Source organism: Leptosomus discolor, chromosome 1 (genome assembly GCF_034619465.1).
Source record: "Leptosomus discolor isolate bLepDis1 chromosome 1, bLepDis1.hap2, whole genome shotgun sequence".
Classification (NCBI taxonomy): Eukaryota; Metazoa; Chordata; class Aves; order Leptosomiformes; family Leptosomidae; genus Leptosomus; species Leptosomus discolor.
Genome location: NC_141391.1, coordinates 207,127,492 through 207,142,236, shown reverse-complemented (window position 1 = coordinate 207,142,236; position 14,745 = coordinate 207,127,492). Strand labels below are relative to the sequence as shown.

The following is a 14,745-nucleotide window of genomic DNA, read 5'->3' as shown; positions in this document are numbered from 1 at the left end:
TGAGGATGCTTGCATACCATGGCCGTAGCTCACCAAACTCTGCAAGGTAAAGATATTTCTTGATTTTATTGAACTTTTCAGTAACAAGTGGTTATGTGGGTCTGCAAATAGGAAATAATCATATTTTGTGAAGGCTCTGATAAAAAATTTATTAGTTTCAGTAACATATGCATCAAACATACATATTAGTATAAGATTTCTACCAAGGAAGTCACTTACATTAAAGTCTTATCTTGCATATTATATTAGGAAAGTCAGGCTGAGCTTTCAGCATTATGACACCAGTGAATTTGAGTTAGGGACTGATGAAACGTTGATGTTGTGATTAAATAAGGTGCTCAAAGGACTACCTGATGAGTGTGGATCTGGCTTATACACCCTTATGCAGGCTGGACAACTTGGGAATAACAGGCTGTGTGACATATCTCCACCTTCCTGGATTTCCAGTCTCTGATAGCTGTAATTTGTTTTGTTCTGCCCAACACAATGAATTTTGAGTGTTACAAAGGCTTTGTGAGGTTAATAATAGATATTACACAAATGTTTTGTTGTTTCTTCTGTGAGCACACAACATTTTTAAAAATAATACTTGCATTAACTTTTTTGTGGTGGATTAGAACGATAATTAAAGAGTAGGTGTTAAACTGCCTAATTGTCAGTAAGCTGTACACTGTATATGGAGAAAACTCTCAGTCACTGAGATCTCCAAAACTGCAGTTTAATAATAATAATAGTTCTGGGGAGAGAGTTCACTGAAGCTTTTGGTTTTCATTAAAAGGGACAAGAGCTACATGACCTGTCTTCTAAGATCAATTTCTAACACTGGGGATTAAGTTGGTATCAGCTTTATCATTAAGGAAAGCCAAAACTAAATTTACTGACTGATGAAAAAAAGGGTGAAGAAAGATTATTCTTGTATCATTAAGGATGAAAGTTATTTGCCTATGGAATATATTATAAACTTTTGTTTTATTGTCAAATAAAATTTATACTATTCAGAAAGAGGTGTCCGCTACATCATTCTCCATACAGGGTTTACTGCCTTGAATGTTTGGTTTGTTTGGTTAAATTCCCAAAGTATGGAATAGAATTTGCTTTGAAGGTGTCCTGGTTTCAGCTGGAATAAAGTTAATTTTCTTCCTAAGAGCAGATCCAGTGCTGTGTTTTGGATCTAGGCTGAGAATAATGCTGGTAACACACTGATGTTTTAGTTGTTGCTAAGCAGTGTTTATACTAAGTCGAGGACTTTTCAACTTCTCATGCTGCCCTACCAGCAGTATTTGAATATTCTTTTATTATTATCCCTTCTTTTTCTGTCCTATTAAACTGTCTCTAACTCAACCCATAAGTTGTATTTTTTGTTTTTCAATTATCTCCCCCATCCCAGTGGGGGGCAGGAGGGAGTGAGTGAGCAGCTGTGTGGTGCTTAATTGACAGCTGGGGTTAAAATATGTAAAAGTTTACATCATTTTTTACATCATTAGTTAATGTTTACATCATTGCTTTACAAAAACTTTTGGAGATGAAAAGGATGAGGAAGACCTTACAGCATCTTTCCAGCCATCACTCTTTCCAAGTAACAACACCCAGATAGTAAATTCTTTAAAAAATCAAATTTTCTTGGGTGATTGTGTGGTAGATTTTGTTAAATGAAAAGAAAATTTGATCAGTTGTAAATTCCCTCCCCACTTGCTTGAGCAGCCCTAGAGGCTCATAAACTGTAAGCTTCAGCACTGAAAGAAATAAAACTAATAAATCTGTATTAGAGTATTTGTTTCAGAGCTTTCCTTCCTCTTATGAGTGGCGTTGAGTTTCTGTGGTCTAGTGACATGTCATAAGTTGTTCTTCTCATCAGCAACCTGATGGAGACAGATTACACTTCAGGTGCCTTAGAAAGAACAATACCATTGCAAAGAGGTTAAAAAGGCAGGAAAATAATGGATTTTAATAAATGAAAGTTGTGGAAATCAAATATCTGTTGCTATTTTTGTCTCTTGCTTAAAATCATTTGTTGTAATCTTGATCATCTTTTATGTCAGTCGTGGTTTATTCATTGTCGGTCATTGTCAGCCACTGAAGCAATGAGGGGCATTATGTTGTGCAGTCACTGTGCTCACATTTACCCTGTGCTGTGCTGGAAACTGCTGCCTCTCCCAGTTTATCTGTGCTTTCCTAGTATATCAAATATACAGTTATGAGGAGGTTCAGTTTCACTCTACAGCTGCCAAATATTACAGTAAAGTTAATAACGCCACCAGGAAAAGGGATAAGCGCTAGCTCCTCAGGGTTGTTGTGAAAGGATAGTCTGAGAGTTTCAGAGCGGGCAAAGGGGCTGCATTTTAATGGCACTATGCTGGTAACTGTCCCAGGTGCCTTTGAAAATCGCAGCCAAAAGCTTACAGGGTGTATTTTTTTTTAATAAAGTAAACCAGTTGATTTTTCAACCACTGAAGAGAGACTTCTGCAAGTGATGTGGACAATTTTGATATCTGTTTAATGAGTTCTGTTTCAGTTTAAGCTTTAGGTGCAAACTGTAAATCTTGATTGTACATTTATCTTTTACTGAGGGACATATGAGATAGAAATATTATTTGTTAATTTTTTTAACATTACCATAAATAAATGCATGTAGGCAACCCTGAGATCCTGAAAGCTGTTACACATCTAAGTGAATCAAAAATGTCATATATTTCAGTAACTGAAGATATTTTTTGTCTTCCTGTAAAACTATTTAGCAATCATGATAAAAATCAAGTGGAGTTATGTATAATATTTGTCAATGCAAATTATATTCTGATAAGTGTTTTTTCAGTCATGAGATTGGTAGTGGACAGGTGTAAGTACCAAGACTGCAGCCTTTGCCTGTATGTTGTCTACAGCTTGTCAAAAATTGCTCTCCCGGTAGTTTTCAAAGAAAAAATTATGCTTCCAGCTAATATGTGTTTTACAGAAAGTGCAGACTTTAGTCACACTTTTTTTTTTTTTTTTTAAACAGAGCACATATCCAGAAATATTTCTGGATTGAGAGTTTTGTTTTCAAAAAATATCATTAGCCGACATTAATCTAGTCATCTAAAAGGCTTAGATGATTAATTTTGGGTAGGACATCTACTGCTTTCTATAAGGAACTAATGAGCAAAAATTTTGCTTTCAGCAAAACCTAGGCTTTAGCAACAGTGACAAGCCATACTGTCACAGACCAACAGTTTGCGAAAGGGACACGGATTCAGTTTTTAGATTTATGAAAAAACATTATAGCAAGGCTTCATTTTCATATGTACTCTGTATTTGCCACCCTTTTAGAGTCACAGGGAACACAATCCAATATTAATGCTCATGAGGTAAGAAAGCATAATTATATGTTAAATATTTGAATAATGACAAATTGATTATTAAAGTTCTATTTTAACATTCTCAGCTCTTGAAAAATATCCCTTCTGTTATTATTGAAAAGAAAAAGAATCTGTGTGGGGGCCAAAACATACTGGCCAAGCAAAGCCAGGAAGTCTAAGCTCTCTCAAGGACAGCAAGTAATACTTACATTGCAGATGCTTCTGCTCTTCCTGTAACAGGCCTGATCCTGCACTACTGAGATCAAAGGATGTTTTCCTCTTCATTTCATTGAAGAAAGTAATACAGTTCTGATAGTTTGGTCCAAATCCCATAAACAAACAACTGAAAAAATGGGCACATTTAGGTTTGACCAAATACATATTTTTGTTTTCTTTTAAATAAGCCATGCATGGTGATGAAGAACTAAAAATATATTTGACCTTGAAAATTATAAAAACCTATTCCTCGTGAAGCCCCCAGTTAGGAAAAGAAAGTAAACTGTTCTTATGTAGTTTTCATTGAGCCTGTAGATTTTCTGCTGTCATAAACTTCAAAATGTATCGAACGCATTGATTAATTTAATATATGGTCTTCCTTAAAAGCCAAAGTTGTAAATAATCATATCCATTAAAATAAGAATTAATTAGATGAATGAATAACTGCAATGCTTGATTTTTATGAGATATGTCTAGCTACTTAACGTACAAAAGAATTGCATTCAAACTGGGAAAGGAAAATTTGTTTTAACTCAACCATTGCATTAGTACTAATTGTCTGATGAGGGGATTTCTTCTCTTATTGTCCCCACATGTGTTCCAAAGATGCCTCTATTTAGAAAGAAATGCAGTTATAAAGCGAGAAAGGCAACTGAACCCCTTTACTAACTTGTTGTCTTTACTATTTCAGAGCTACAAGAAACTAAGACCTCTGAATATCACAGAATATCCCACAGTCCCCTGGATTACAGGATATTATTCATGGATGAAGATCAGGATCGGATCTACGTGGGCAGCAAAGATCATATTCTGTCTTTGAATATTAATAATATAAGCCAGGATCCCCTCAGTGTAAGTTCAGGATTTGTTTTGTAGAATCCAAGCTTGCTTCACTACATGCCTCTGTTTTTAAGACAAAAAATGTGTATTTCATTGTTTTGCAGCAGGCAAAAGTCCAGGCCCACACCTTACTGACTTGTTAGTCCTTGGTTTATGTGTAATGCAAGATGAACAAGCTATTAACGTGGCTGCTCCTCAAATACTGTTTAAAAGCTGACCTGTTTACTCATTTTGAAGTGATATTCAGAATGGCTTGGCCTCGTAAGGAAAATTTGTATGAGTTGTTGGTTTCCGCTCCCCTCCAAGATTTAAGCTAATTGAGAGATGCACTTTTAAAGGAAGCCTGTAAGGAAGAATAAAATACATGCTGTATGTTTTAGGCCGTAGGGAAAATACCAAGAGGGACAGATTTGCCTTTAACCTTGGACTATATTTTTGTTTTGTACTCCGAAGCCTAATCACTAAACAATTTTCCAGTCTGATGTGTCTATGTCAGCCCTTGCATTTCAGTTTGGTAGCCGAGACACCTTCTGCTTGGGTTTTTTTGGACACTATGACCCACATCTCGCTCTTGCCATCACCTCTTTCCTGGCTACTTCTCTCACTTATCAAGATGCTGTTTTCTAAGGACTTTCTGTGTCCCACCTCCCCAAACTGTAGTAGGCAGCCTGTATATGAAAATAAATTATCAAATGTTCAAACCACTTTCACAGATTCTTCTTTTGTCTCCAGAGCCAGTTCAAATCCAGCTTCTCTGCTTTTAAAATTGATGGCCTGCAGAAGTACTTGTGTGCCCAGAAGCCTGACTGTTAAGATATTTCCTCACTACAGACTTTGCCTTGCCTATCTAGATTCTCACAGCTACAACTTTAAAGTGTACCGTAAAGGCCTTGTTCTACCAAATTTATCCTATCCTTTAGTCTATGGGCTTTATTACTGTACCTCAGGAGTATTGAGAGGCAGAGATATCCAGCTTGCAGCAGTGAAGTGAAATGTTTTCCTTGAGAGGCAAGGCTTTTAACGTGTCAGGAGAGAGTGAGAGGCTTCACTGGAGGGTGATTAAGCACAGTTAAATTAGGCTTTGCTCTGAATCACCCTCTGGACATGCCTGTCTACCTGAATTGATTGTGCAGGGAGTCAGGGGAAGCTAACTCTAACTTACACATTTAAATTAAATGCCTCTCGTGTGATGGCGTGAACACATCCTTCCTCCTCCTAATGGTACAGAAATCTTCCTCTGAAATGAGGCCATCTTCTCTGATCTGAAATAGCTTGTGTGACCTGTTTGCTAATTCCCAGCTGACTGGTGATCTGGCCACCCTTGTCTGGGAGCTGCTGTGCTTCCTCATGGCATGCTTCAGCCTTCCCTTAGCAGGTCGGTTTTAATTTTGAGCAGAGTTTGGTTAGATAGGAAGGTGCCTGTTGCACGAAATAAATTCTGCAGTATAAAGCTGAGGCATTTCAACAGTCTGTTCAGGCCTGGAAATACAAGAACTAAAAAATCAACAGGAATGAAAAACACACAAGATTTTCTGTCAGTGAATGTGATCACCCAGTACTAGGCTCAGAATTATTCTCTGCAATCCCACACATTCTTTCGTTTGTTTATTTGTTTTTATAACAGATTCACTTTGCTAATCTTATACCTCCATATAAACCCTATATGCATATGCATACATACCTACAACTCTCTGCATATATTGGTATGCATATATATATACACACAGAGATCTTTTAATGGTATTATTTATGTTATCTTGAGGCTAAATGTTATCAGGCTTTGTCACCTACTAAACTTCTCGGGAGAGATTTCTAATGGATATCTTTTCTATTTCAAAATGAAAATAAATAATGGAAGAAGCGCAAACTCTTTTGAGTTTGAATATAGCTCAGATAAACATTCAGACGTTGAGGTGTTTGTTGGAAAACTGTCTGAAAGAAATCAGCCTGAAATCATAAGATTTTAAGTAGGCTTTATCATAATCAAACCTTTGCTGTCAAAACTGAAAAGTTGCTACAAGAACCCTTCATGCAATATTTTAGTCTTCTCATTTCTAGTGTGAATAATTTCTAGAAGTTTAGTAAAAGTAAAAAGATGGACAGCAATTCAGGCAATAACGATGAAAAACTCTTCTTTAGGAGAAAGAAATCTATATAAATTGATTAACTTGTCTTAAAAAATATATATAATAAACTTAATTTATATCAGCCAAAGACTTGGGCCTTTTTTTTGTTTACTGCACGCTAAGACAGAAAGTTGTTTTCGTTTATCAATGAAAATCCTTTTTTTCCTTATAAATATATTAACTTACTAGTATAAGTTAGGTAGTGAAATGTTTTATTTAAATTGTGAAATAAATATGTTACTTAAAAGGTATTTCTTTCCTTACAGATTTTCTGGCCAGCATCAGCAAACAAGGTTGAAGAGTGCAAAATGGCTGGCAAAGATCCTACAGTAAGTTATAATCCACAGGCACACACGTACACAAATTACATACTTGGCAATAATGTAAAAGCACCTTGAGTGCAGCCAAGATAAAATGAAGACGTGTTTGATGTACTTTTTAAATACTCTGCAGGCCAAATGATAAAATGAAATTATGCAAAAACAGGCTGCGTAAACAGAATACACCTTCAGACTTGGACAAATGGAAAAAGATATGCATTGTTCACTTCCTCGCCTTTTTTTTCTTGTTACTAGTCAAACTAGGTAATAGTACTTTTCCATATGTGTCCTGTGAGATGATGCTGAACAGCCTGCTGAGCTCAGAGTGGGGAAGTGCTCTGGCTGGCTGCTTGCCCCAGGAAGGGACTCTACAGGTGGATGGTACACCCTGCCTGCAGCCTGAAGACCCCACACTGAGGAACACCCTGAACACCTCTTTCCATTATTTCCACAAAACAATGCCCAAAAAAGTATCTGGAAACCAGTATGCTTTCCTAGAAAGAGGTAAAGATGATCTCTGGAGTCACAGGACCATGGAGAGCTTATGTTGAAATATTTTGCAGCACAGCTCATTATTCTGCCAACTAAATGCAGACACCTTCCAAAGGACCTAAACCAGATGGCAATTTCTCCATATACTTTTTATAGGCAATAGATAGACATGAACTATTTCGAAAGACCCAGAGAGCGGTACAATACAGCAGATCCTGTCCTTGGCAGAGTTGTATATCAACGTGGTTATCTTCTTAAAGTAATTTGAATTTACAGTCTGTATAGATTTTATTCAGAGAAGGCAGCTAAATTGTGGGGAAAAAAAAAAAAAAGCAAAATGTCACATTTTAATTCTATTCAGCTACCTTTTGACTTTTTACCAGTTCAACAGCACCTAAAAGTCTTTATCCTGGTTTTCTTTTTAGCTCTTTAGATATAGCTGTTTTCCAACAGATATTTTAGTATTAGAATTCAGAATCTAATCTGAGGGAGAAAATTGCAGTTTCTCAAAACCAGTGAAATGTTGCTTATATTTTGTTTTGAACAAAAAAGTATGGAAATCAGAAGCCTTCACATTAGCTATAATCGTTTTTGGAACATACTCCTCAGCATATATCTAGGATCATAATTGATAGATTAAAGGACATAAGCATGTGTATATAAATATAGCTTTTAATTTCAGAAACAATAGGATTAATGCAAAAGTCTGCTGAATTTAGAATCATGCCTAATATTTCTATTTATTTTAGCTACACATTTTTATTGTTAACTAAGCCTACAGATGACATGCAATTCGGTTACTGCAATGTCACAATAATTCACCTCAGTCTGTTTTGTAAGAAAAATATGTGTGGACTTTATTTTGAAAATTTATTGCAAACACTGATGAATATAAGGAAACCAGAAGGCTGGCCTACTGAGGTGTTGCTGTAATAGTTGCTTTTTCAAAGCTGTGGAGAGTAATTTACTCTATTGCTGCAGAACATAGAAGTGCTTTAAGAATAGCTATATTATGGTTGATATGGCAGCTTATCTGCTTTTTTTCCTGATAGCTATGGTAGTGAAAAACAAGTATTTTTCCTATTGAATGTCCTGTGCTCCTATACATCTTTACATTCTTCTGGTTACTGCAGGTGCAGTAAATTCTACAGCTAGTGGCTTGTTAAGTAGCACTGAATGTGAAAATAAAAACGTAGCTTTATTAATGGTGATTAATATTGACCCTAGTTACTATGTCAATTGCATCATCAGCTTGTGATAGACTGGTTAAGGAATTTTCTTTTCTTTGAAATACAGAAGTTCCTTACTCTTAGTCATGTTTCCAACATATGATGTAGATGATACTCTAAGCAGAAAGCAGTGTGCAAAATATGTAATCCATGGGAAAAAAAACTAAGATGTTACAAAGTACTGGACTCTCCAGAGAGCTTTTATTTTTGGATTTTTAGTGGTGAAAGTTCCCTAGCTTTTAATCATATTGAAGTATCAAAATGTTGCTGCACTAGCGGAAAGATTTCTGGGTAGAACCTCTGTTTTTACAACAGTTTGATTGTGGTTACAGCTAATATCCTGTAATGTAGCTAATTAGGAATGTCCATGTGCATCAACTTTAACGGATTTTTTTAATCCCAGCTGTGCGTTGCAAAAGAAAAATTAAGTTCCAAAAATAGAAGTTTACATTAAGTTTCTTAGCATTTGTCCTCAAGAGTTTAAAAGAGAGAAAAAAAAGGTACTGAAAGGCAGCTGCTGCTCCCACTAAAATCAATGATGTGTTGTATTGAAAGCTTACTGAAATAATGAGAAAAAGAGAACCCGATGCTAAATTACTGTTTGCAACTTAAAATCTATAGTTTGATTTTAATAGCATTCTTGCAAGTTTCATTCCTGATAATAATGGGAGAAGCAGAGAATGAATTCAGAAGAATTGAGTTTCAAATAGAAAAAAAAAAGCAGGGGGTGAATGCATGATAATGTTTGGCCTATCAGAGAACAGGGATTATCACAAGGTAAAAGAGGAACGGATAGACTTGGAGCAGCCAGTAAAGGACTTTATACAATCAGCGAATTCTTTTTCAAGGAGACTCAGGCGGGTGGGGTCATTTTCCCTACCATTAGACAAAAGTCAGTGTCTGAATTTGTCATCTTTGCCTGCCTTTCTCGTTACTGAAAAGAAATTGTTGCCTCTAAATAGTGTGTTCACCAGGCTGACTTGAAGGATTGCATTAGTGTGACATCTATTTCTCTCCATTTACTGGAATGAGATCCTAGGGCATAGATATCTGACTTTCAGGTGTCTACAGTAAGGCAGTTCCCCAGACGCTGCTACTGAGTTTTGATATCAGCTCCAAGAAAAACACTGGCAGTATGTGAATATTTACAGCTTAGCCACTGCCTTTGACAAACATCCATCCTAAGGACAACTATCTCATGCCACCTCAGACCAGACTGATGTGAAAGCACAAAATACTCCGACAGAGAACGGGAAATAAACTGAAGCATAAATGCTCTTGAATGGCAGTCCTACGGAATATGTTTTGACATAACAATTTTTTGCTTTGTTGGGTTACAGAGTTACAGCGCAGTACCCAGATCAATCACATAGCAAATGGCAAATGGAGTTCAGTGGTTCAACAGTAGAAAGATGATCAAAGGCTCAGAGATCATAAAATGGTCTTTCTGCTGGACAGTATTAAAATATGAGAATGGTGGTCTTGAGCTAACTTGTGTTACCTGTCTGTAAATCGTCAGTGGAGAGGCATGAAGACACAGTATGTGTCACATGGTTACCCCAGAAGTTTGTGCTTAAAGAAAAGAGCTGTTCATCTAACCACCTCTGTGTTCTTGCCATAGACACTTTGGAAAGCACATGGCATGGTATCAAAGAAGAGTAGCAAGTGCCACGTACCAGTACTGTTCATGTAGACATTGTTTCCTGGTCCTCATCCTTGAAGACATTCATTCTGAAATTTCTCAGCATGTAATCCTTTATCTAGGAGTCTTCTAGAAAAGTTTTCTGCAAAGAGCAAGAAAAGAAAGCATTGACTTACACTCTGACATATATAAGCTAGTGGTATACCTTCACCTGTCCTCCTTCCCTTTCCACAGCTGTAATATGGATTAGCAGTACTGCTGAGTAAAACACGGTTTAGATATCAAGACACCATTGAAGCCATCTATGAGCCAAACTAAGATAGCTGGATGTGATAAAATGGAAACTTTTAGGAACAGCCCTCAGCTTTAGAGAAACAATGTATTTTGACTGGGTTAAAGGATTTTTCTGATATAGCTATAACTGAGGATATGCAATGTTCCCTGTAGAGAAACTCCTTCTATGAACTCTGAACTACCTACAGTTATGCATCAGTTTTCAGATGTTTTAGTATATGGTACCAGCTCATGATGAACCAAAATTGTGAATGACTTTAAATATAAATAAACAGTGCAGCCTGCTAAACAAGGTTTAACTCTACTGATTTTCTAGAAGATAATTGATGACGCCGTTTCTAATCCTGTGCTCACAGAACACATGCAATTCTCTCTTTGGTGAAGGTTTGAGTGATAGAATACAAAGGCAGTTCTGGGATCTCAGTAGGAAAAAATATTCAGAAAAAAGCCCAACTTTCAACCTCAAGTGTATTAACAGTTGAATATAGTCAAAAAAGGAAAGAACAAGAAAAGAAAAGGATATGCTGGAAGGAGAAAACTAAATCCAATGGTGTGAAACTGTGTGCCCTTAACGTTCTGTTTTAATTTTCATGCTGATTTGAAGATATTACCACTGATCTTCAATATGAAGCAACAATTCAGTGCAAACTTCCTTTGTGTTGTGCAGAGGTTTAAAGTCTTGGAAATAAATTGTTTATACAAATAATGAGATCTGAGATTTGGGCTTGCTTTGCTTTCTAATTATCTCCAGTTATGATGGAAAAAATTAGGGGTTAAAAAAAGACTGTTTTGGAGGTGCCCGTAACGAAACTTCATAAGGTTACTTCTTGTTTTCCTGCAGAGGCCCTGCTTCTTCCCATGCAAAGTACAGAGAAATCTGTGGATGAAAATTAGATTGTGGAAATGGGAAAGTTACAAGCCCTCCTTTATAACTCCTCTATAGTGCTTTATCAATGGCCGGTTCCCAGACTAGGCAAAATGGCATGAAAAGAAAAAGAAAAGCCTGCAGCTGTTCAAATCCAGAGACTACCAAACTCAGTAGCCGTTTTCATGATACTATTAAAATTATAAACCATATCTATTCCCTAGAGTTCCCAACATCTAATAACATTTGCCAATGTGAAATTATTTTTTTCTGTATTCCCGGCAGCACGGATGTGGAAATTTTGTGCGTGTGATACAGTCATACAATCGAACACACCTGTACGTCTGTGGCAGCGGTGCCTTCAGCCCCGTGTGTGTGTATGTCAACAGAGGGCGCAGGTCCGAGGTAAGTCTCTTTTCCTTTTATCCATTCATTTTGTGATGCATCTTACCAGTGTTATGCAAAACTCAAAATTTTGAAAATGCAAAAATCAATGATCCAAATAGGTTCCTTCACCCATGTTAAACAGAAAAAAACCCAAAGATCCATAGTTTTCTGACCTGTTACCAGCTAGAAACAAAACCGTGATCAAAAGCCATGCCTCAAATATGATCATTGTCAAAAATTCCACATTCATACCAGATACTGGGCTACATTTGATACTACTTTTTATTTGACATTGTCTGGTGAATTCATTCCTACCAGAATGGTGAATTCATTCCTACCATTCATTCCTACATTTTTTGGGGGAAAATAACCAAGAAATACTTGAAAGTTAGATAAAAAGTAAAATATGCAGACCACTTTTTATAACTTTCATGTGTTATTGGTCCCTGGGAGAAGCCCTTAGGTGGACTAACTATTCAGATATGTGAAGGTTTCCTGGACTTCAGCTTAATACCCACTAGATGCAATCCCAGTACAGGTAACTTTCGTCTACTGCACAAGTTTTGCCCCATTAGATTCTGCTGGGATGAAGTTGATAAGTTTTCTAATCACTCTGAGATCATCCAGGGTATAAATCTTCTTTTCTTTAGATAGGTCTCCAGTTTTTCTATATTCAATTTCACTGTGTATTTTCAGTATACAAAGTCCCAGACGTTTCATAAGTATATTGTCCAAGTTTCCTGATTTGAAAGTGAAATGTTTGTTTATGTGCAAATGTAATAAGTAATAAATTAAGCAACCAGAAGGAGAAAAAAAAGCACTTAACTGAGACCCAGCACCTCAATTGTTTTTGGGTCAGATTCATGTCTGCAGGCTCAGGGGTGTGCAATATTTTTTCCTGTACAATATGGAAGCAGATGTGTTGGGAAGGAAGATCAGAGCATGTTACTTGGAGTTTTGCCATGTGAGGGCAGCTTTAAAAGCTGGGCTGGCTCCTAGGGACGACACTGCAAAATTCATCACTGATTTCATGAGAGTGAGATGGGAATTCTGGCTAAGACCCAAGACTACTGCAGAGGTTGCCAAGGAGGTGATAAATCATTGTTTCTCCATCTAGGTTTGCATGGGATGATCCCAATGACTTTTGGTAGATCCCTACCTGGCTCCAGCCTCCTTAACAGTGTCTAGTCTGAATCACTGCACCTTCAGTCCTAATGAATTATCTAACAATAGAGGTTCATAGGCTTGGATTTAAAAGCACAAGAAAACAGAGCTGAATAAGTAAATGCATCCTTCTGGTTAACAGGGTCTGCATTAACTTATTTTGATGTACTTTGAAACAGAGGTCAGTTTTCCTCAGCATTATCCTATTTCTTGACAAATTATTTAAAACAGGGAAAGTGGTCTCGTTTGTCTCTAATTAATGCAATATTCCTTTATCAGCTTAAGTAGTAGTACTGTAGCCTAGAGAACTCTGAATCTCATTTTTTTAGTGTTTCTATAAATGAGATTGGGGGGAGGGCGGGAAATGACATCTCCAGATGATGCAAGATGTTAGATTTCTTAAGTTAAAAATAAAGATGCATGTCTTGGAAGAGCAGAACTGGCTTCACTTAGCCTGTCTGTATAGCTACATGCCTATGATCAATTGATTAAATAAACTGCTGTTTCAGACGTCTGGAGCCTGTCAGATACTTGACTGTAGGCAACGCATACTCAAAGCCGTTACTGTACAGGCCAACAATAGCATAACAGTTTAAAACCAAGCATTTCCTTCTGAACTCATTGAATATATCAGTGCAAGACTAATTAATAGAGCAGAATAAAGAACTATATAGTGCTGATGGGACTAGTGAGAACTATTTTTTTTTCTCTGCTTTTATAATTTCACCTTTAATTTAGTATAGTTTTCCATGCACAGAAGGCTGGTTTTGCACGTGCAAAATGGATATTTTAGAAAGCACATCTGTTTTTCTCTAGAAGCTACAAAGCCTGACAGTAAGTCATATCCAACAGTCATTAAGAACTGGGCCTGGTTTGCTCTTTTGTCTCCAGGATTCCACACAATCTCACAAAAAATGCGGTTTCATTGATGAGGCAGAATGTTGCCCTTTTCCCTAAAACAGAGTTTCAAAAATAATTAATTTTCTTGCTTGGCACACTTGATACTTTGGTCTTTGGTAATGACTCTCTTAGTCCCCCAAGTATACTCTAATGTCAAAGTAAATGCAAAGAGAAGGAAGTGTAATCACTATGTGAATTAATTATAGACTGAGAAGTAGTTTAATATATATGAAAATCAAGTGTAATCCTGGAGCTAGTTTACTAGTGCAGTAATGGGCATTTTGAATTGGTAAATAGTGGTATAATATAGTAAATACGGATTAACATCAAGCTGGATATTAATTTAGAAGAAAAACAGTGAAAAAAAAAACAGGTCATATTAGAACCTTCATACTTATGTTTTAACATTGTTTAGAGAGCTTATTACTGAAACAACAGATAAGATCTCTGTAATTAAGTTAGGCAAAACAGAAGAGGGGGGAAAGAGATGGGAGATAATGGATATGAAAACTTCCTGCTGTAGCTGCGCATTTCAGGTTGGTGGAGTCTACAATTTGCTGTCGCCAAATGGCTGCTCAGTGATCTGTGTGACGTCCCCATTCCCCTGTGATGTACATTACTTGTGAAAGGGAATATAAAGAGTTACTGCCCTTAGTTGAATAACTAATACATTGGCATCTACACCACAGAAGGCTTTCTTTGGTATTTTTGTCAGCTAACTTTTTCTGTTTGAAGTTTGGTTGTTTTTTTTTTTTCCTTGCAATTGTGTCTTTTGGCCTTAGCCTTTTATTAAAGATTAGAAGTTTGTTAAAGGACGCTAGGAACAAGTTGTATGTTTGATAGACAATGGTATGCGAGTTGATGTGCTATGGATTGATGTCTCTGCCGTTACTGACTGCAGTTTTTAAGGAATGGACTTGGACACAACCCACCTCTTG

The 14,745-nt window shown here is 36.7% G+C and overlaps 1 protein-coding gene across 1 annotated transcript in view; it reads left to right on the top strand.

Moving 5' to 3' along the window:
- SEMA3C (semaphorin 3C) overlaps window positions 1–14,745 on the top strand; it is a 119,403-nt gene that overhangs the window by 62,041 nt on the left and 42,617 nt on the right. The window contains exons 2-4 of the mRNA XM_009954862.2: window positions 4,240–4,400; window positions 6,781–6,843; window positions 11,642–11,761. Coding sequence (XP_009953164.1) covers window positions 4,240–4,400; window positions 6,781–6,843; window positions 11,642–11,761 — 344 coding nt within the window. The remainder of the gene's footprint in view (window positions 1–4,239; window positions 4,401–6,780; window positions 6,844–11,641; window positions 11,762–14,745) is intronic.